This window comes from Monopterus albus, unplaced genomic scaffold (assembly GCF_001952655.1).
Source record: "Monopterus albus unplaced genomic scaffold, M_albus_1.0 scaffold126.1, whole genome shotgun sequence".
Taxonomy (NCBI): Eukaryota; Metazoa; Chordata; class Actinopteri; order Synbranchiformes; family Synbranchidae; genus Monopterus; species Monopterus albus.
In genome coordinates this window covers 1,590,984-1,613,486 of record NW_018128006.1, presented here as the reverse complement: position 1 = coordinate 1,613,486, position 22,503 = coordinate 1,590,984, and the positions used below count along the sequence as shown (strand labels likewise).

At 41.6% G+C, this 22,503-nt stretch overlaps 1 protein-coding gene across 1 annotated transcript in view; it reads left to right on the top strand.

Moving 5' to 3' along the window:
- The window catches only part of prex1 (phosphatidylinositol-3,4,5-trisphosphate-dependent Rac exchange factor 1), a 76,198-nt gene that overhangs the window by 35,242 nt on the left and 18,453 nt on the right, over positions 1-22,503 (top strand). Inside the window, exons 10-20 of the mRNA XM_020612559.1 lie at positions 2,480-2,627; positions 5,780-5,880; positions 7,596-7,699; positions 8,417-8,466; positions 10,111-10,186; positions 10,709-10,781; positions 14,068-14,213; positions 17,927-18,019; positions 20,424-20,503; positions 20,590-20,675; positions 22,193-22,332. Of these exons, the coding sequence (XP_020468215.1) occupies positions 2,480-2,627; positions 5,780-5,880; positions 7,596-7,699; positions 8,417-8,466; positions 10,111-10,186; positions 10,709-10,781; positions 14,068-14,213; positions 17,927-18,019; positions 20,424-20,503; positions 20,590-20,675; positions 22,193-22,332 (1,097 nt within the window). The remainder of the gene's footprint in view (positions 1-2,479; positions 2,628-5,779; positions 5,881-7,595; positions 7,700-8,416; positions 8,467-10,110; positions 10,187-10,708; positions 10,782-14,067; positions 14,214-17,926; positions 18,020-20,423; positions 20,504-20,589; positions 20,676-22,192; positions 22,333-22,503) is intronic.

Here is a 22,503-nt window from a genome sequence, read left to right as displayed (position 1 = left end):
TTGCCTTTTCTATTACCCTCTCAACAGTATACTCTGCTCTTTCTCTCAACCTCTTTCCTCCAGTCTCGATAGCCACATGATAATGTTTGGCTGCAATAAATCCTGGCAATGATTTTTTTTTCCACTTCTCTCACCTCATGCATTATTGCTGTTCCCGAACCAACCTTTTAAATTTGACCTTTTCTACGTATTGCTGCGGCTCTTTTCTGCCTTGGACATGTGGCTCTCCTCAACCCTTCTAATAGACTTTCACTGTTCAGCGACTGCCAGCTGGAGGTGTTTTGTCTCATCACTGTTTTCATGGAAGTTTAGGGAAAGTGCGTGAGGCAGATAACGTGAAAGGCTATTAGCTCATACCAATGAGTGCAGGAAGACGGAGAGAGTGGCACAAGATGAACTCTGACAGCTGGACCAAAGGCTGAGGGGCCTCTGTGCTAGACAGACCCTTTCTGTTGTTCAAAAGACATTCATTGTTTAAGTCTGCTCCAGCTGCCGTCAAATGTAATACAATCCCACCTCCAGCACAGACTGCCACGGCAGAACCTCAAGGACTCAGTGGGAAAATAGGATTCAAGAGTTAGCTGTGTAACATTTGACATTGTTTGTCCCATGCCTGTTCCTTTCAGCTTGTAAAACTCTCACCACAAAACTTGTCACTCAACGTTATACCTTCAAATGGTTGCATATTGCTTTTTAAAAGATATTTGGTTTCAGCTGAATTGTGTAGTTTTTTTATTGTACAGAACGGAAAGCAAGAAAGCTGACTGATCAAATGCATTCGTTGCCTCATGTGATCTCATGTCTTCTGAAAAAATTGCCACCATAACGCATTGCAAAGACTACAGGCACATGCCAGCTGACCGCCACTGTGCGCATTCAATCTGTAGCTGCATCAGAGGAAGTACTTTGCATTTGTAGTCCAAAAGCCTCACACGAAGGCAGACAGATTTACCCACTGTTCTCCTACCACTGTAATTCTGTTCAAATGGTTTTGTCGTGCTTAGAATGAAAGCTGAGAATAGAGCTGCCACAATCAGCCAATTAATCAATAGAGAATGTGAAGCTGACGTCACGCGGCCCCATGTTTGGAGCATTACGCTCATTATCAATCATAGATATATACACATAAGTTATGTTTGTAATTTAAAATAAATACTATCCCTTAAAGCTATATACAGTAGCAGGTGCTTCAACTATGTCCAAACGTCCACTTTAGTGTTTGATTTGAGCACAGATAGGACAGAAATGTATTCATCTGCAGAATTTGTGTCATCTGCTGATAGCTAGCATTAGCTCCTGAACGGAGAGCTGAGATCAGGCTGCAGAGTAATTTTTCAGTCTGTTGCTCTCGTCAACAACATCTCTAGGTCCTCTACAAGTTAGGTACAGTAAGCTAAGGTTATCTGTTCTGAATTACCACAGTCAGTAAAGTGAGATCTACATGATTTAAACAACTTTTTAGCCAAATAAAACAAGAATGTAGTTGGGTAAATACAGCACATACCTCCAAAAATAGTTCCCCCGTTCCAACATTCAACATGGGGTGGCATACCTTCACATTCTTCACTGACAGCAAAGTAACAAATATGTGACCACCCAAATTGAGAATATTAACACTGTTACAGCTAGTATTATGAAAGACAACAAGAAAAACAGAAATACTACTAACTGGGTGATATTACTGATTCACTAGGCTGAGCAGAAAGAAAGCCTGGGGTTCCAGACAAGACTAAGACCCAAATTAGATTTGTTTCCAGTCGCAAATCATACCTTATCCAGCATATTGCAGCTTGTTCATCAGAATACCTTATGGTTAAATTTCGCATCTTGATGTCTCCCCCAGTGGAGTTAAGCAGCTTAGGGAGTCGGTGCAGCAGAGTTGAGTTGCTCCACTCAGAAAGTCATGCAGTACAGTTCAGGAGTTCATCAAACACTCTGCTGAGGTTAAGCAGCTCAAACAGCGTACTCACTGGGGCAGTAGGCCTTACAATGGACTCTCACATGTTTTGCTTTACGTAGGGGGAATAGTAGTTACCAAACCAGAACCGAAACAAGATCAAGATCACACTGACCTCCAGAACCTTACTTATTCTACTTGTATTTATTTGTCTGTGGGAGATTAATATCAGGGTTTGTGTCAGAAGGTTGTGGCAGACCCCAATCAGCCATGCTCTGATCCTGGCTTCATTCCACACCAGAACACATCCAGGCTGTCCCAGCAAAGGCCCATTTGTCTCCTCTAACCACACCATTATAGCCTTTGCCTTTTAGGTTTGATATGTGTAATAAGCTGTGGAAAGCTTGTGTGAAATTTGTGTCGAGCCACGGGTTTGTTGCACTTTTCCTGGCACGCCGACATGGTCACTTTGTTGGGCTGAGATTTTGCTTGTTCATTTTTTCCCCACACAGCATGAATGGTAAGGGCATTAAATGTGACAGATCCTCACAAATCAGAAATTTGTTTCTCTGTTGTTCATAGGTCTCAAACTGGGAATGGAGCGGGATGCCTATGTGATGATTGCAGAGAAGGGGGATAAGCTCTACCACATGATGATGACCAAGAGTCGGCACCTGATTAAGGATCGACGCAGGAAGCTCAGCATTGTGCCTAAGTGCTTCATGGGAAAGTGAGTTTCTTTGCTTCCTCGGTGCCTTGTTTCTTCAACTTCCGAGAATGTGGCTGCAATGCCATGCTGTTCACAAGGGGATCTTTTCAAAGCGTTGTTATGTAAGATCAGCAGGCTTTCAAAAAAGCTGGTATCCAGTCTCCCCAAGTCCTGGCAAAATGCCTAAACTGCTTTAACCCCACATCCTCTTGCATGTAACAAGCCCACGCAGAGTCTCCTCTCATGGACTATAGAAAGAGCAAAGTTGCTCCTCTCACAGACTCAGTCACTGAACAGACACACCCAGATTTTCATTAGCAGAAGACCTTTAACTATGGCTCTGCAACAAGCCATTCCCTTCTCTGTCCCCTTGATGCTTCAGTGCAATGAATAGACAATGACACCCTTGCTTAAATTCCCCTCAGTGCTGTGCATGCATACTAGGATTTGCAAGAACCTGAGCGGCAATTAAAATTCTTTCTGGCACCATGTTGATGGCACAAAATAAATAAATAAATAAAACCAGGCAACACGACAATGGAGACTGTCTTTTAAAGAGAAACCAGGGAGCAACCACTAATGGTGCCCCTTCATTATATTACAAGTCATTAAATGCCTTCCCCTTAGGGAATAGGGTTGTTCTGTCAACGTAAATGTAGTGGACTCGACGATAACATTGACTAGTATCATATCAGTCTATGACAAGAAGTGAGTTTAATGAGCTGCTCGAAAATGTAACGGTGTTTCTGGGAGACATGCACTGTCTCAGGAGTGTCATATGAAGTCCCTGTCTGGGTGATTCCTCTCTGTGTGTGTCTACTTTGCTGGACAGTCTGGACTCCTTTCAGGAGTTACATTCTGCTATAGTGTGTGTGTGTGTGTGTGTGTGTGTGTGTGTCAGCAGTCACCTCTCTTTTTTTCTGTCGGACTTTAAACTGTTAAACATAGTGTTTTACTAGTATCCTCACAGGGAAGTATTAATTCGTTGTGCCTTCACCCACTTGTTGGTCCAAGTTCAGAACAGTAGCGGCACAGCTGTGTTTGCCAGTGTGAACGACAATGTGCCCGTTTTCCTCACTTTGAATCACTTTCTGTTATCTCTCACTTTCCTCACATTATCACTCAGTCATTTCCTGTCGAGGCGTGCACCCTGCATTAGCTCGGTATTTGTCTTTCTGATGAAATTAACGGCAGGCACAGTTTGAGCACTTAGTGAGTTAAACGGAAGATGCTGACAGCCGGTGTGATAGCACCCTGTTGTCTTGATAGAATAATTCCATCAGTGGTCTCCTGTCTACACTGGAAAATGGACTGTGTTAACACGCATTACATTTTCTTATTGGATAATTGCTGCTTTTTTTTGTCATGGCAGTGCTTACATAACATCAATCTGGGTATTTAAAGTGATAATACATCATTTCCTGAATTGCCTTGTATTGTTTTGTCCGTACCTTTTGTTCTAAGAGGAGAGCTCGGGCTGGGAGGAGACAGAATTAGGTTTCAGCTACTGACTCCAAGACAAATTGTTCTGCACGGTTTCTGGGTTGGCTACTGTTCCACTAGTTTTTGGTTCTCATTGTGTTTTGTAGCCGTCGGTGGGGGAAACACATTAGCTGTATTCCACTTCCGTGCTGTGCGTTATTTCTAGGCAGACTTTGAGCATATCGTGTTTTCTGTGTAAACAAGATAAAATACACCAAATACAGTTTACTTGTGTGATACACACTATGGTCTCATGATGTAACACACAATGGATAATGAATATGAGCTGGAACAAACTGAAATAAATGCATTTAAATGGCAGTGAGACAGCTTAAGAAAGATCTTAGAAAGCATAAAAATAAGTTTAAGGGTGTTTTATTTAGGGTTTAAGGGTTTCATTTAAGGCGGTAAAGTACGTCAAATTTGTGCCTGCTTATTGCTTAGCCTAGTAGGACAGGGGCACGCTTGAGAGGAGGGTAAGAATTAGTCTGTTGGTTATGAAAATGACAATGCAAAAGGCCAACCAGTCAGCAGATATTCCCACTAATTCATTATCCTTAGCTTCCACCTCTTCCGGAACTCACTCTCTTTCTCACTACCTCGCCTGTGCTCACACACATTATTCCTGTATTAATATTAATTTCCATAACAGTTCTATGTCCAAAATTAACCTGGCTCTTGCATAACGTCCACAGTCAACCCCGATATCCCTTCACATTCATTTGATTCCCCTGCCAGTGTCAATTAACAGCCACGACTTAGATGTGAATACACAAAGTAGCAGTGAAAACACACACAAGCACATACAGGTTATATCATCACCTGGTAGGTCAAAGGAAAACCTTTTTAATAATTATGATAAAATATTCCTCCTGTGCTTCAGGCAGACAAAAATTGGCAGATGGCTCACAGTGTCCATAGTTCTACATGACCACAAACATTCCAACTGATTGTGTGGGTTGACTTAATCTACACACACTGGGACACACACTCACACACCTGGTATGCTTGACATTTATGAATGGTGAGCGATCAGATACATATACTCATGTCTGTGGCATGACTGCCTGAAAGCAAATCCTCGGACGCATACTTCAAAATTGTTCCCATGGTGGCGTGTTCAGCCTTAGAATTCATGAACATACGTAGACACATGTTCACTAGCTGTCCCTAATTCACTGTTCATCATTATCTGGCGAAGTCATTTCACTCAGCAGCATGAAAGACGAAGAAGCGTAGAATGTAATTTTCTCCTTCAAACATTTGTTCAGCGCACACTGGGTACAGAGAGATGGGAGCAGAGCCAAAGTGCTTACATTTGGATGGTTAATATGTGTATCAGTGTAGGCCTGAGGGATACTTGTAGCAAAAGAGACAGGATAAACTCTGCATGCAGAGTTCTACAATTGTGTGTAGCGTGTGTCCCAGTGGCCAAAGCATTTCCACTGAAACTGTGACCATCGCACCTTTCAGACAGAATAAACAGTATTGTGCTTAAAGAACCTTGCCGCAGTGCCAACATGTTGAACTGCAGGGTGGAAAAAAATAGAAGCACCGAAATGATTAAATCCAAGAAAAGTGCTTGTGTGCTGGGTTATTTATGTGAAATTCCCTGTGAAAACAGCATGGTCAAAGATGGAGACAATACACCAGGCTCCATTATATGCTTCTTCTTTGTCTTTTGTCCTCAGTGAGTTTGTGTCTTGGCTGATAGAGAGTGGAGAGATCAGTAAACCTGAGGAAGGGGTCAACTTGGGACAAGCCCTTCTGGAAAATGGCATTATTCATCACGGTGAGACAATAAATTCAGTATTTTATGTTTCTCTGTTTAATCGTAGCATTTCCTCACATGTTCATGCTCTTTGTAGCTCCCCTTGTTATATTTATCATTCTGTTTTTAACTTTGTTCAGTCATCTCTTCCTCCGTTTCTTTGCTTGTTGTTTACAACTAGTTTTTTTTTCCAGTTCACATTCTCCTTCTATAATTGTTTCTCATCCATTTTATGGATGCATTCCCCACTTTCTACTTAAGCTCATACCTTAGGTTAGAAACCACCAGGATCCCAAGACATTGCTTGGTAATGATAATTCTTGAAATCCGTGTCACATTATTTGCTCTTCCCTAATCTTGTTTTGAGTGAGACACTCACAGGTCCACTAACCTGAATTATGCACTGAGAAATGAAAGACACAGACACACATACACAAACAGTTATGAATTATGTATGACCGCCAGGGTCCAGAGTGTTGCTGAAGGGGCTCTTGTGCATAGTGAGTGCAAACCACTGTCACGATTTATACACAACACACTCTCAGGGAAATATATTGAGACCCAACCTTCATATTGCCTAATGCCTGTGGAAAATCCCCTGAAATCCTCCCTCACAAAAGCCCACAACCACAGAGAGATATGATGATGACGTGCATGGTCGTTGGGATACCACTGGAGCTTTGTGGGCAAACTGGAGAGGCTGATGCCCTGCAGACAAGGCGTAGGTGTCACAAGTTAGTCAGTGAAAAGAAAGTGAACCGGAAAGGTAATGTGACCGCAGCAAACTGAAGCTGACTATCTCCCACTACCGAGTCTTTCATTAGTTTTGTGAAGAGTTATGGGTTAGGCAACCATATGCATTTTGTACTACAACCTACAGACTTTATCTAATCAGCTCTACTTGTTTGAGCTCTTGCAACACACCAGGTCACACCTGAGCATTTGCAGTTTTGACAACTCCTTTGCTCCCATGATAATTCATCTGTCATTCTCATGTCCTTTAAGTTCCACGTTGGACCCTTTATAGTGGCAGATTATGCGGTGTGTTCCTTTGGTTTTAAAGGACATTTTAAGTCTAGACAGAGAAGATTTGCAGCTTGTTTGAGTCCATGCCAGCTTGTTGTGGTGGAACCAAACTGCCTCTGTTTGTCAGATTTCAGTGTTCGCTTCTCCAGCAAGCACCTGTTTGTGCACGTATTAGTCATTTTCCATTATCTGCGTGGGATTAATTATATATAAGAGCTTGTTTCAGATGTTTCTGGGTTTATTAGTTTTGGTTGGGGAATTTTCATAAGACTTGGCAGCTGCCTTCTGTGTTAAATGTTTGAATGCCCAGGTTTAGCCAACATGCATGAATGTAAAATTGCAGTATTTCTCCAAATGTTTGCTTCTTGCTCCTGTTTTGTACTCACCCCAGTACCATCACCATATTTAATGCATTGGCAGTAGAATACAGTAAAGCTCAACTATACTACAAACATATGTAACTTGTATGTTTGCAAGTTTTTGCTCACTCAGCTCTCTTTGCAAAGTAAATGTAGATACATTTTGAAAATCTCTGGGGAAAGGTGGAAAAACACACCTATTTTGTTTAAATAATCTACAGTCATAGGCACACTTAGAGCGTGATGTGTTAGCCTTGAGGAAACTGTTGATGGCTTATGAACCTCGAATCACCATGCATACAAACTGGAGCCCAGCTCAGGGGACATTCTCTCTTTCTGGTCATGTTACAGTGTCAGACAAGCACCAGTTCAAGAACGAGCAGGTGTTGTACCGCTTCCGCTATGACGATGGCACCTACAAGGCCCGCAGCGAGATGGAGGATATCATGTCTAAGGTAGCTCTAACTCTGCCTCTGGCTATCCCTGTTGGTGTTTGATAAGGAATAAAATAAAAGATGGGGGTCAAACAGGTTCCACAGTCAACAGTCATTAGTGCGAGTTCAAAATATGAATATGCACTTTACTGTAAATTAAAAGGAAATATAGGCAGAGTCGCAGTAAGCATCTGTACAAACTATTACATTTTGCATACAGTATGTGGTATATTGAATGCAGAGTTATAAAAAATAATATTTAAAGAAAAGGTTTGGTGCAACATCACTGGGTGCACCTCCTGTTGCTACTTTTTACTGGATTGTGTCATTTTTGTACTTCAATACTTACTTATATACCAGCAAAACGTAATAAAACCCCTAATTTATTGTATTTATTCAATAAATAAATGCTTTGTAAATTCACAATCTTGATGTTTGGTGTCTAATGGCTTGTTCAAATATTCGAACACAATCCCTGGAGGCACAAACTGCTTCTCAGAGCAAACTGAATTCCAAAAGAAGGACGTAATGGTTAAAAATCATTTAAGGTGATTACATTAGCAGAAATTTGTTTTCAGACCACATTGTGGTTTTGAGACTTGTGTCCTAAAAGGATAGCCTTGGGGTAAGTCTTTTCACAGTCAACAGTGAAAGCTCTTGCTCTGAAGCCATGCTTGCACTTGTTTAACCAAGTTGTGTATGTTTTATGACTCAGCGGCTCTGCTTCTTCTTACACAGGGCGTCAGGCTGTACTGCCGCCTTCACAGCGTCCACGCGCCTGTCATCAAGTGAGTACCTGCCCTTCTCTCCTCTCTCTCCTCCTTCTTTCTTCCACATATGCTAATGTTCCTCCTTTCCAGGTGCACAAATGCATATTCATGAAGGGCTCCTATGTTTATATGACTAGAGGTTTATGTGAGCTTAAAGGATTAAGATTGTGTGTTAGCTGGATTTATATTTACAATATAGTTTATGCTCATCAATCACTCTATATTTATCCTTCATACACAAACACACACACACACCTTCTCACTTTCTTGCTTTCCATAAGTACTACACATATTCAGAGATGTAAACACTACAGTATAGAATAGAAACACAGACATAAACACACAATATCCCCTGTATGTTAGTATGCAAATGGACTCAATCAATCCTTGATTGTTCCTTTAAACCAAGTTTTGTTATAATTTTTATCCCAATTTTTTGATGCAACACATAAAACTAAGAGTTAAATTATTTTATTTCAGTGATTTATTGAAATTATTCCCCTGAAGTTGAAGAATTTCACTACACACAAAAAAGGTTTTTGATCAGAATGTGGAAGAATCAGAATCTAAGTACAGATTGATTTACACAGAAGCACAGGAACCGCGCGTCATTTCCCTCTGACACACCGTCAGCATTTCCTCTTTTCACACTCTCCCCCTTCCATCTCTCTGTCCCTCCATCACTCACCCACTGACTCAAGTGCCTGGGGTTTCTGTCGGTGCAGACAAAGAGTTTTTGGTCTGGGGACAAATCCATTTAACATACAAAGACAGTCCTTCTCCCTGCCAGCCTGTTACGTAATATGGCCTGTATTTTTTGTTTTTGACCATTACTGAACTGCCATTGTAAGTAGCAACCATTAATTATAATGTTTGAGTGATGCATGTACTGCATTTTACGAATTATAGTCATAAACCGCATCTCACTTTTATTAAAATTTGTTGAGTGACAAAGCACCCACCAGCTTCATAACATTAAAGAATAATGACATAGTAAAACAGACAGAAACCAAATCAGTCTGGGGAAAACCACAGATGTATTATCCTGGAGAGGATGGTGCCCTCACAGATAAATAATTGATCAGCAAATGAGTCTGGAAGCAGCTCCCTTTTATAATGTTTTATGGCCATGTCTGCAGTATCAGTATGTACACGTCATGTGTACATCTGCCCTGAAGAGGTTCTGTATTTGGCTTTTGTTTTGAATGTGGAAGACACTGAATCCCAAGTTGCTCCCAGCAGCCTTGTATGGCAGCTCTGCCGCTGTCGGCATGTGTGAATGGGTGAATGCAAGCGCAAGTCCATTTAACTTTTTACTCAAAACACTGAGATGTTAAATTAAGTAGAGGGTGTGTTTGGTTTTCATCAGCTCTGATATGTCCGTCAAGTCAAAAATCCTCTGCAGCATTTCCTCTTTCACATTTACATTTTGAGCAGACTGGTCCACTGAGAGATCTTACAAAAGGACGTGTTCTGACAGGATTTAGAAAACTGACACTTCTGTACCTTACAAATGCATAATTCTTATAATATGGATGTTTGCAACTCTTTAACTCTTAAACGCTTGTGTTACATGAAAAGCCATTGACTGAAGTGTGCTTTTTATGCCACCCGCATTGTACTGTAAAAACACATTTGGTGAAATGTTTGTTGCTCTTACAGAGACAGAGACTACCATCTGAAAACCTTCAAATCTGTGGTGCCTGCTAGCAAACTGGTGGACTGGCTACTGTCGCAGGTAAAGTCAGTGTCTGGTATACTTGCACCTAGTTCAGAGACACAAAGGACTACACAAGGCACCAAATGACATCCACTGTTCTCACTTTCATTGAGTATATTTTGTGTAATTATATTTCTTGAGTATATACTTTATGGTCAGTATTTTTTTGCAGGAGTGCATTTTGACTATTTTGCAGTGTTTCCAGTGTACTCATAGCCACTTAGAAAAAAATAAACATCTTAAATCAAATTAGGCTAATATGCGTGTGGGTTTTTCACATTTTTTGCAAACTATGTTTTGAATATTTGTCCCCATTCACAGCCAAGGACAGTTCCAGCTATAATTTTGAGAATTAGCTCTCTAATCTTTCATTGCTTGCATTAGACCTTTATTAATGCCTGCTGCTCACAAGTCTCCATCTTCACTTCAGTGGACACACAGATAACTCAGGCTAGGTTTGCTGCATTCTGCTGTGTGTGAGAAGGTGTAAACAGGCATTGTAACTGACCGACTGTGTGCGTCACTGATTTGGTTTCCCAGGGAGACTGCTCGACCCGAGAGGACGCTGTGACACTGGGTGTGGGGCTCTGCAACAATGGTTTCCTGCACCATGGTCAGTTAAATTCACACACACATGCATACATGAAGGATGGATAAACACACACGAGCTGCCAAGAATTTGTATACAAGTTTAGTTTAATGACTCTTCAACACATGATGAAAAGAGCTCGGCCACACCGTGACGTGACACTTGCATGTCTTTTGTCTCTAATTGTTTACAGTGTTCTCTTTTGCAACACGTGTGACTTGTTCAGTTTGTGCTGTTATTCTTGATGCACAATTATCTCATCTTGGATTTTGTCCCTGATTTGCCTCCAAGACGTCTCCTCAAACATTTAATATTAGCTTCTCTTCTGTCATGCCGTCACAGGATTAGCATAGATCTACCTGCTTCAGCCAGGCATCAGCGACCTCACTGGCCACATTCTAGTGAAGTGGCTTTGCTTGTATCCCAGCATGTTGAATGTAAACAGCATTAACAGTGTACCCTAACCAGATGTGTTTGGCCTTGCCACATGACGGCCTGGCTTAGCCCACTGAACCATGACCACTGGTTAAGGCTTTTCCTAATGCATATGGTGAAGTGTGTAAGAAGACTGAAATCTAAGATGAAGATGGTTAATTATTTATATATATTTATTTTTGTTGTAATAGTTCCTCCTGAGAGGAGATAATGGGCTACACCAGCACCCAGGTACTATTTAACAGGATGCATGTCTTGTGTAAAGCAGAAGTAATGAATCAGAACGTGCACAGTGTCGTGTACATGTACGTTAAAAGCTCAACATCTTTGTAAAAGGTGAAAGGCGGCTTATGGGTGAAGGGGTGCGACGTTTTCATGATGTTATTTCTGCAACCAGCCACCGGGATTGGTTCTGTTCCCATGTATGTTTTATTGCACAAGCCTGTTCCTCACATGAATCTGAGTGTGTGGCCATTTGATTGTGAATCATTAACATGTTGTGCATGATGCACACCAATTTTGCTTGAGCCAGAATTAAGCAGACCAATACTCAGTTCACCTGCCATTGTTTTGAATATTTATGACGCGTGTGTTAAACATCATGCCTCTACTACTGGGATGCTAACAGCTGTCTAGAAGGAACACTGGGTTGGCGTTCTGCCATCTTTGTTGGTTTAGGAAGTATCATCCTAATGGCACTATACTGGGATCGCTGTTGTCTGGTTTTCCCTTCACCTTTTGCTTGTCCGGTTGGCACTCTGACCCACTGACCTATTACTGCCATCTGTTGGAAGGTGTCACCTGTTCTCTTTTACCTCCCTGTCTTCTCTGCCCCTCTTCAGGGTCATGACCTCTCTGCTCAGTCTGTCTGCATTCCTCTCCTCTCTTTGGTCTGTAGTCAGCACATCTGCTGCTCTTCACCTGGTTCCTTTTGAACTTATCTTCTTTGTTCTGTTTTTTTTTCTGACTTTGTGAACTTCTGTCGACTCAGTTTCATTTTATCACCATTTTTTATCATGAGGTTATGAGAGTTCTCACCAGATTGCACTAACACTCAATATGCCTGTCATCTGTTCTTACCTGCTTCCATCATTCTTTTTTTGTGAACACCTGTTACATGTTGCCCTGTATGCGTACAGAGCATAGACAGCAATATATTTTCTCCATTACTCATTATATATGGTGGGTTTAAATATCTCCTAAGCCCAAATGTCTCTTTATTATAAACTACAAATAATAGAGGCAACAGTGAGGAATAATGATTTTAACCACATTTCCCTTCCACCACAACTTTAGATCTACAATATTTACCAGTTATGTAAAACAATATTGAACAAGTAAAATGTTGGTCTCTGGGACACAATGTCTCCTGTGGGGATTCATTTTGTCAGTGTTTATTGACCTTAAATATTTTTGAAAGCCCTGGTTTTAAGGTCCAGCTACACTCAGATCAGCCAGAAATGTACCTTATAAATAGTTTGACCCTTTTTTTCCCCCCTGGTATACATATGCATATTTACCCAAATACTTGAGTCAGAGTCTTATTCTTTATCCTTTATAATATGCATTTACAGTTAAAAACCCAGTCAAGTGCATTCCCATTCCCTGTACATAAATGTCTAATGAGAATGAGTCTTATCATTGTTTTTGTCAGATGTTCTTAATGGTTAAATGATTTATCAGATTGTATGTGTAACGTTAACTCATTAGGGTATGACTGCCTCCGGAGCAGCACTCTCTCCATCTGAAAAGGTGGTGTTATGCCTATTTCAGCACAGCCTCTATGACACTTAAGTTAGCATAAGGCCATTGTGAGTATGTGTGACATGGTTTGTGAAGGCTTTTGTTCCACTGAAGGTGCCATATAGCCTCCAAATCTCTGCACTACTGGGTACCTTTGGCTCACAGTGTTGTCTGTGCAGGCCCATGTTTTACAGTGTCCACACCTGCACACCCAAATAATGAAATGTCCTTGGCTGGCTGTCTTGCATTCACATGCCACAAATGCCAACTCTTCTGTGACACAAACACATGGATATTTTCTCTCCAGCACATCATGGTATTATAAGAGAAATGTGGACGTAAAAAAGCTGAGGTGAGACGGTGTTGGTGCCAGATGTTAAACCACATCTAGCACTGACATGTACAGTGGTGCATGTCCTGCCATTTTAGGCACACTTGTGCATTTGCACCTATTGCATTTATATCTAATGCTTGTGCTTTGACTTAACACAAATCAAAACTACCAAGCATTGTGAGTGGAAAGTTCTTGTGCAAGAGCAGTATGCTTTACTGTGTCCTTTAGATCACAGTTAAATTGGCACAACCTTTCCTTTATTCTCCCATTAACGGTTTTGTTAATTACTCACATACTGTAATCAAGAGCTTGATTTATAACGGGGTTGTTGTACTGCATTTAAGTTCAGACTCCAAAAATTTTGCAACTGGAGGAGTGTTCATAATGTGCTCCTTACCTGAAGTGTGTTGGAGTGAGGCTCAATCCAGCAGTGGGATTTGCAAACACACTATGACCCAGATGTGGTTTGGCTCCAGATGTGTCTGCTAGCGTCATTGGCTAATGAGCCACTTAACTGTAGAGTGTTTGTGCGATGACAGATTAAGCGGCAGATTCTTTTGATACTGCTTGGGCACATGTATCTCTGCAGATCTTTGAAGTTGCACATGACCCACAAACACGTAACACTTTTCATTTACAAAGTCCAATTTTCAAAGTAGATCATCAGTTTAGACCATATGAGCACAAACACACAACAGTGTATGCTAAATGCTTTTCTTTAACCTCATTTCTATTTAAGTCATTGATATTTTTCGGTCACATGCTGTTTGTGTTGTTGATGGTTTTTCCCCTGTTCAGTCTTGGAAAAGAGCGAGTTCAAAGACGACTCCCAGTACTTTCGTTTCTATGCGGATGAGGAGACCGAGGGAACCAGCACCAAGAACAAGCAGCTCCAGCGCAACGACTTTAAACTCATCGAAAACATCTTGGCGAAGTCCCTGGTGGTGAGCTGGAACATGCACGCCCGCACTAACACACAGACACATGCGTTTGCATGTCCTCTCACACAACTGTACATATATAAACAGATGCATATTGTCAAATTCAGTCCAACATGCCAGAGTAATACTGTAGTTTCCTTTGGAGAGAAAAAGATAATAATTAAGAGGATGTGAATGTGTTTTATGGAAGCAAGCAAAGTAAATGCACAGGATGGGAAGCAATGGATTAATGTGGATTGATACTTACAATGGAGAAAAAAGATGCTTTTCCAAAGCTCTCTACATTTACCCACATATGTGTCAGTCTTTTATACATACCTGTATACACATGTAGAACAATGTTTGTACTATCAATAATATAATATAATGGGACTGTATTCTGTAGCTAATTGCACTGACATACTGGAATCTACTATGTCCTTCACTACAGATTGTTTAGACCTCTGTGTGTGTGTGTGTGTGTGTGTGCGCGCACACACAGGTGTGTCCTTGGTCAAACTAGCTCGATGTAATTACCGTCACTATACACACAAACCCCTCCTCCTCCTGGGAGTGCGGGTTTTGATAGAAAAAAACACTTTTGAATTTGCTCTGATCACTATGCATCTTAATGAGGGTTATTCTGTGGAAGTATCAACTCTACTGGCTGGGATTAAGCTGCAGCTGAGACATCAGATAAAACTGCAGTGAGATTCACTGTACAGTACACACATCTTTATCTGAAGATGCTGGAAACATTTAACTTTACTCCATATACATGATACAGGGCCTAAGTGTTTTGTTTTACTTTAATATGAAGTATTTACAGGGGCCTGCATGTCAGGACCTTTGACGTTTTCATGTCATTTTAGTCTTGAACACATTGACATTTAACAGTCCTCATTCATGACATGAGACAACAGGTGCTGAGAGAACTCAGTGAAAAGGGACAAAACCCAGAAGTGACACCTTAAGCACTGTCTACTTAAATAAGAATTAAAACCAGCACAGAGCAGGAATTCAGTTTTTGAAAGTTGTATATCCATCCATCCATTAGCTACACCGTGTATCCTATCAGGCTAACGGGGGGCTGGGGCCAATCCCAGCTGAAACTAGGCGAGAGGCGGGGTCCATCCTGGACAAGTCGCCAGTCTATCACAGGGCTGACATGTAGAAAAGCAACCACACGCACTCCTACGGGCAATCACGTTCACACTCCAGGCTGAAGTGACTCAAATCCGATCCTTTTGCCCAAATGTGACCCATATCCGATTTCCTTATGACAGTGTGAACAGCACAAATCCGGCCCAGGCCACTTTCATATGTGGTCCTAAATCGGATACATATCCGATGTTTTGCAATGCGACTTCAGTCTGAATGGCCATGTCGCATTTCATGCGATTTTTATGTCATTGAAATGCGACAGACGTCACAATTCTGCGCTGGAGGAGGCGAGGCCATAAGCAATATTTGTGCTCTTTCTTCTTATAGGGGTTATGCAGAACGTCACGTGACCAAACCGGAAAACGGGTCAGCGCACTTCCGCAGAACGCGAGTGACATAACAGTAGTAACGCAAAACACGTTCTTTGAGCTCGTTTTATTTGTTTAGTTCGTAGATAAAAAAAATTTAAAAAAAAAACGTCTTTTTCAAGACACAAATACCACGACAACAGTATGTAGTAGACACTTCGTCTCCATAGATGTAATTCAAGGTGGACGACGGCGTTTGAAAGAAGGAGCCCTTCCAGTGTTTTTTGCCTGGAATGACTACTCTCTGCCTGCAAGTAGACCAAGCGTGTGGGAGAGAACGCAGCGGCCGGAGGAAATTGAGGAGGAACAGATGGACGTCGGATTTCTGCTGCAGTGTCATGACTATGCTAGACCAGAACCATCAGCCTTGGACATGGCATGTGAAAAATTAGAAGCCCAGCAGTTTGCGAATTTAGCATTTCCATCACACAAGCTTAGTTACTATTAGCTTTCCGGTAGTGTATTACATTATTTTGGTGTACCAGACAGATGCTCGGTGTAAATATCGATAACATTAGCTAGTTAGCTTACGAACTAGCTTAGCTACATCTCCGTTTGTAAGATAACCGATACATAACTCTACCTTCGTAGTCGTGGATGTATGAAGAAGCATATAGCTTAAACCCCTTATCCAGCTTGCTGCCCGGTGTTTTAGACGTCGAACTGCATATTCGGTGGACATCCGTGATCTTCATCTTTGGTAGTTCTTGGAGACATCTTGAGTAGAACAGTGCCATATTTCATACTAGTCGCAAACCGGAAACGGATGATCCATTTTTATTTCCGCAAACACAGTACGCTGCGTCTGACGTCACGTCCTCTTCTGCGCATGCGGGTCACCTCAGGACCGTATACCGTTCATACATGAGACAGATGGCAGTCGCATTTAAATGACAGTGTGAACAACAGCGCAAAAAAAAAAAAATCGGATTTCGGCAAAAAATCCGATCTGAGCATTAAGACCTGCAGTGTGAACGTAGTCTTAGAGTCACCAGTCAACCTAAGCTGCATGTCTGTGAACTGTGGGAGGAAGCCGGAGCACCAAGAGAAACCCACGCAGGCACAGGGAGAACATGCAAACTCTATACAAAACGGCATCGGGTTGGCTCGAACCAGGAACCTTCTTGCTATGAGGCGACAGTGCTAACCACTGCGCCGCTGTGCCACCAAGTTGTATATGTACAATACATCTGGTTAAAGCATCTACTGTAATTAGATCTTTTGTTAACAATACTGCATAATTATGGAACATTCCCAGTATTTACAATATTCTGAACTTTTTCTGAAGTAAACTTCCATGCATGATGAGGCATACTGTAAAATACCACTATGTAGAAAGGCAGTTGTTTTACTTGTTGGTAAGGTACGAAATAACAGATTCAGTAGATGAGGGAAAAATGGAGAGTGTCTGCTCTCTGGATTAAAGCTCCCAAACATCATTGGACTGAAAAAGGTTTTGTCTTTGTAATTTGTGCAATAAGTCGTAGTATATAGCATGTTGCTTATTAAAACCGAATTATTTATTTAGTATGTTAACACGGTCATTGGTTTGCATCACCTGAAACTGAAAATCAACTTTAGTTAAGTTCATTATGTTTAGAGAAACCTTGATGCATCACTAGCATCCTTTTTAATGTCAGACTGGTTCTAAACCTCCCTCATGTCTAATAGTAAAGTGAAGTGCAGGAATTCTATTTACCATCTCCTCTGGTGGATCAACAGAGCTCCTTATCTTATCAGGGCCACGAGGCAGGAAGGTGGCCTCAGTAACGTACCTAATGGAAGCTGGCTAATGTATTTGGTGATGACAACATTTCACAGAGCTTCGCCTCACTGGGGAATAGAAAATGAGAGGCAGAGAACATTAAGAGAAGCTAGACACCTGGCGTGCAATGAAAATCACAAAATGCAAATATGCAAGAGTTAAATTGTGTTTAGATCATTTGTATATAAGACCACCCAGAAAGAGAGTTGTGTATCACCTTTTTAACTTGAGACTTCAATGATTAAGAGTCAGGTGTACTTCCAAGATCTTTACAGGGTGCAAAATAGTGACAGAGCATAGTTAGCTTCATAGTTAAATGAATATGACACATGAATATGAGATACTTGCTCATAATGCCAAACGAGTGAATGACATTTACATAAATGTGACAGTCACCAGTGGAAATGTGGGAGTAATTAGGTGATTTTTCTCTGTGCTAGATTCACCCTGAGGAGGAAGACTACGGTTTTGAGATTGAGGAGAAAAACAAGGCCATTGTGGTGAAATCTGTCACCAGGGGCTCACATGCTGAGGTAATGGTCAATACACACGCATAACACACGCACACTGAACCAGGTTTGCTGCAAGCTACATTCCCCTCCCTGAGTCACCGTCTCTCACTCATCCACACACATCGAGCCTAAATTAATCCTTCTCTTTGTAGCCATAGAAGCAAAATTAGTCACCCCAGCAACCGATCTTAAAGCCCTTTCAACGAAGAAGGGCAGACTGAAAATCCATTTTCTCAGGAGGAGGTAGTTTAGAAATGCATTTGTCATGTTGCAGAGGATTTAATGTAGCTCGATAGGCTAAATTTTTTCAGTATTGACTTTGTTTCAGATTTGTAAAACTTAAGTTTCTGTAGAATTATTCTTCATTTCTCCCTCAGCAGTTTTGTTTTTGTAGATTTAGCATGAGGCTGCATGCATTTTGTGTGTTTGTGTTTTTGTTTTGCGTGTGTGACATTTGCAGCACAGTCAGTACTGCTCAGTATCTCCATCCCGCTCCAGGGCATTAGTTCCAGCAGGTAATGGCTGTCTCCTCTTTGGACGGCTGCTGTCAGTCTGCCTCGGATCCCTGTGGAAAGACTCTTCTTTGATTGGCTGTTGAGTCATTAGATATGCTTACTCACATCACTCCTACAAAAAATGAACACACACCATTTTCCTCATCCACAGGAGTTTAAACCGCAGATAAAGTTGTGAGAAAGCATGTAAAATGTGCATGATCATTGAGTTTTGATTTAAATAAAGCGTGTAGTATTCGTGTTATGTTCAGGAAGAGCCAGTAAAAAAATGTCATTTGTAACACTTGTGGTTACTGCATCAACAGTCACAGATTAAATCACATGATATTGCCTTAATACCAGGTCTAATATAAGGCCATTTCTCTGTCTTTCCTGCAGTTTCATCTTTCTGTCACATCACCCCACTGTAGTTAGACAGGTGGCATATATCTGCCAAATATGACCAGCAACCAAATATGCAGTTTTTAAAGGCATCTTTATATTTGAAAAACTGGACAGTGTCCTATTTGTTTGTGGAATTCTCCTCTTCCACAGGTTCAGAGATGGAAAACCTTTTCCTCCTAATCTTTTCTTTGTCTTGCTTCCCACCATATCTTGTTACCCTCATTTTTCTTGTGTCCCCCTTCAAATGCAATCTTTGTTTTCTGTTTCTTAGTTTTGTAGCTCTTCCCACATTGCCCCTCAGTCACTCACTGGATAATCTTTCTCACTCTGTTATTTATCCCCCATGTGCCCCTTCCCCACAATAACAGGATCGCTAGTTGTGACACAGCCCGTGTGCCAGCATGGTGAATGAAGCTCAGCTGATTCCCATGGGGCTGTGAAAAGGGTTCAGAGACACACATTCACACACGGGGCTCTTTCACTATATGATACTATTATAGAAAGTCACGTGCAGATTGGCACCCATGCAGTATAATCAGACATACACACACATCCTTCCACATTCAAATGGCTGTGGCTCCTCTCAGTCGTCCCTGCATCCACCCTGGGCTGTTATCCAGAGTTGGGGCCCGGCACAGCCAAGGCCACCCCACCGGATCTGTGCCCAGGACACTGCAGTCACACAGAGAACATACAGAGGCAGCATTATTCTCACAACGTGACTGAAGAAGTGCAAGATGACTCCATTTAATGACATGCAACAGGCCGTGGTGCTGTGTCTCTGTCATTTGAAAAGGGATTTTGAAGCTGATATTCAACTGTGCAAAGCCTAGGTTTGTTTGATACTGTGTGAACATGTACAGTGCATTTGTTTGTGCATTCGTTATTGTCAGTCTTTTCACTTTCTTGCATGCACTGTGGCTGATCTAATTATATTTTTTTTAAGGATAAAGATAACTTCTGGTCACGGACAAAAATGTGGTCTCCTTAAAAGAAAAATATAAATCAAGTGCATCTCTGGATTCACATATGCATAATGGTGGAAACAGAAAGTGATGCTTCAGTTTGGAAATGCGTGCAAATTCAACAGGCACCAGGCAGTAGACTCGGTTGTAAATATTATGCAGTGCAATCATATCTAGTCATCAATCTTGATATGCACTCCCAACTAAAAAGCCTGTTCATATGCTGGAAAATACACAACAAGACTGAACAGGCTTTGAAAAAATTGAGCAGTACACCGATTTTCTCCCTCTTGTTTTGGTTTGTTTCTGCTGTGCTCCTTGGAGGCACATATACTTATTCTGAATAACACACACTTGTCAGGTAAAAACTTGAATCACACTTCATCTGGGACTAATGCTGTACACAGTTTATTATGGCATGAGAGAGGTAATTGATGATTTAAGTGCAGTCACCACCTGAAAAGGGCTACTGTTTGCATGGCGGCTTTAGAGGGAGCTGAAACAAGCTGCAGCCTAAAAATAATAGCGTTCTGTCTCCTGTCTGTCCATCTGTCCACCCAGATGGCTGGTCTGCAGGTGGGCAGGAAGATCTATACGATCAACGAGGACCTGCTGTTCCTCAGGCCTTTCTCTGACAAGGAGTGAGGGAGCACACACAAATGCTCAAACACACACATGTACACGCACACACAGTGTCCACTGGTCTGACTGGTCTTCCCTCTTTCAGGATTGTGAAGATCCCTGACAACCCAGACAGCCTTTCCTTTAGACTCTGTGGTTCTGCGCCCCCTCACGTCCACGCTGTCAGGAAAGGTGAGTGACAGATTGGACAGACTTCTTCAGCCATTTCATAGCATTGTACTTCTGTAACACTGTTGGACAGACAATTTAGTGAAGCAACACAATTCTCTGCCTTCTTCAGCATACATTACCCAAGGTGCAACAAGGGCTTTTCAGGAAATAACTTTTTTTCACATATGCAATATTTGTCATCACCCAAACCAAGTGTTGTATTATATATAACCATGTGAACATATATTTTTATATCCTGTTATATTGTAATATTCTTCTAGGCTCACATAGTGAGGGACAAGTAAATTGTAGAAGACAGGGCATGTTGTAGTATACTATATGGTTTAACAATGCGCAGCTTCCAGAGAGATGGAAGGATTTGGTGAATGTACTTAGACCTTTATAGATTTACTGTCTAAGAATCTGTTATTGTACCACTGGTGTCAGTAAATGCTTTCAAAGTGTTTCAGAAAGACAAATAGTTCTGGGTGAATTCAAGGGGAAAACAAGGTACTGTACAATACCAGCCTCAGCTTCTAACAGGTTTTATATGGCCACCTGTCAGCCAGACAGCCTGGGGTCAGGTTTCAAACCCCTAATAGACCAAAGCCTACTTTTGAAACACACACACATACAGTGCTCTGTGATCTGAGCTAAAACTGCAATAGGTAACAGAGACAACATCCATATTTTTGTTCTGCCTTCTCATTCTTCCTACTCCCTCCCTAGAACCTCCCCACCAGATGTTTGTGCTGCCTAGATTGTCTCAAAATAGTAAAATTAGTTTTATGACAAGTTGGATCACGGTTGAATGCCAATGTGTAAACCAGACTGGAGTAGGAGAGAACACGCACACAAACAGTGAGGAGGGGAGCTGCCTGTTGGCCAAAGAATGTGCTATCATGATTTTAGTTTTCCTTATTATGGCAGGGAGACTTCTCTGCTTTCCCTCTGTCTTCCTTCTCTCTTTTCTCCTACCTCTTCATGATCCATCTGCCTTTCCTTAAGTCCTGTATCATGTCTGGATCTCTGCCAGTGTTATGAAGAGCAGATTTTTCCTTCTGAAATCAGAGACCAGTTGTTTTTTCTTTCAGTTACTAAATCAGTCCCCCTGTGTGCTATCCATGCGTGGGTCAGTAGCCCTGGAGTAAGATAATTGCTGGAACCCTGGGTGGAAGTGATGTCAGCCGTGGTATTTTTAGATCGGAGAGGAAGATGATGAGGTGTTGATTGGAGTTCTAAGCTGTAAAGCCATTAGTAGCTTGGGACAGCATGTTTCAGTACTGAGCCAAATCATTTTCTATTTTCTTGAAGGAACAAAAGGTACAGATGTTGAAATAGAGGCCAAAAGGAGATTTTAAAAAGGACATAGAAAATAAACTAAATACATCAATTTAAGCACTTTGGAAAAGACTTTTCCCTGGAAATGGGAGACACATGGACGACACTTTTAACTCTTCCAGTTTCATGTCTTGTATACAGTTCCGCTGTGTTTCTGCCACACTTTTCACTTCTGATCCTGTGTTGACACACTCCAGGCTGGGAGGCAGCAGGGGCAGGTCTTCAGCCCGGCCAGGTCATCCTGAAAGTCAACGGTAACAACGTCAGCCACAGCGACTACCAAGAGGTCCTGGAGCACTTTACTGCACAGCGCGCACACCCGGAGCCTCCCAAAATGGTGAGGTTTCACAGTCTTTGTGTGTGTTGTTATGGCCCTCACCATAACAGGACAGTCCGTGAACACCTAACAGCATATTTAGTATCAGCAGTAGCTTAGAAAGTGAATTTACCGGATCATTCAACATTATGGGACAGCTCACCTTGGAAGAGCTAATAGGGCAGAGAGCCC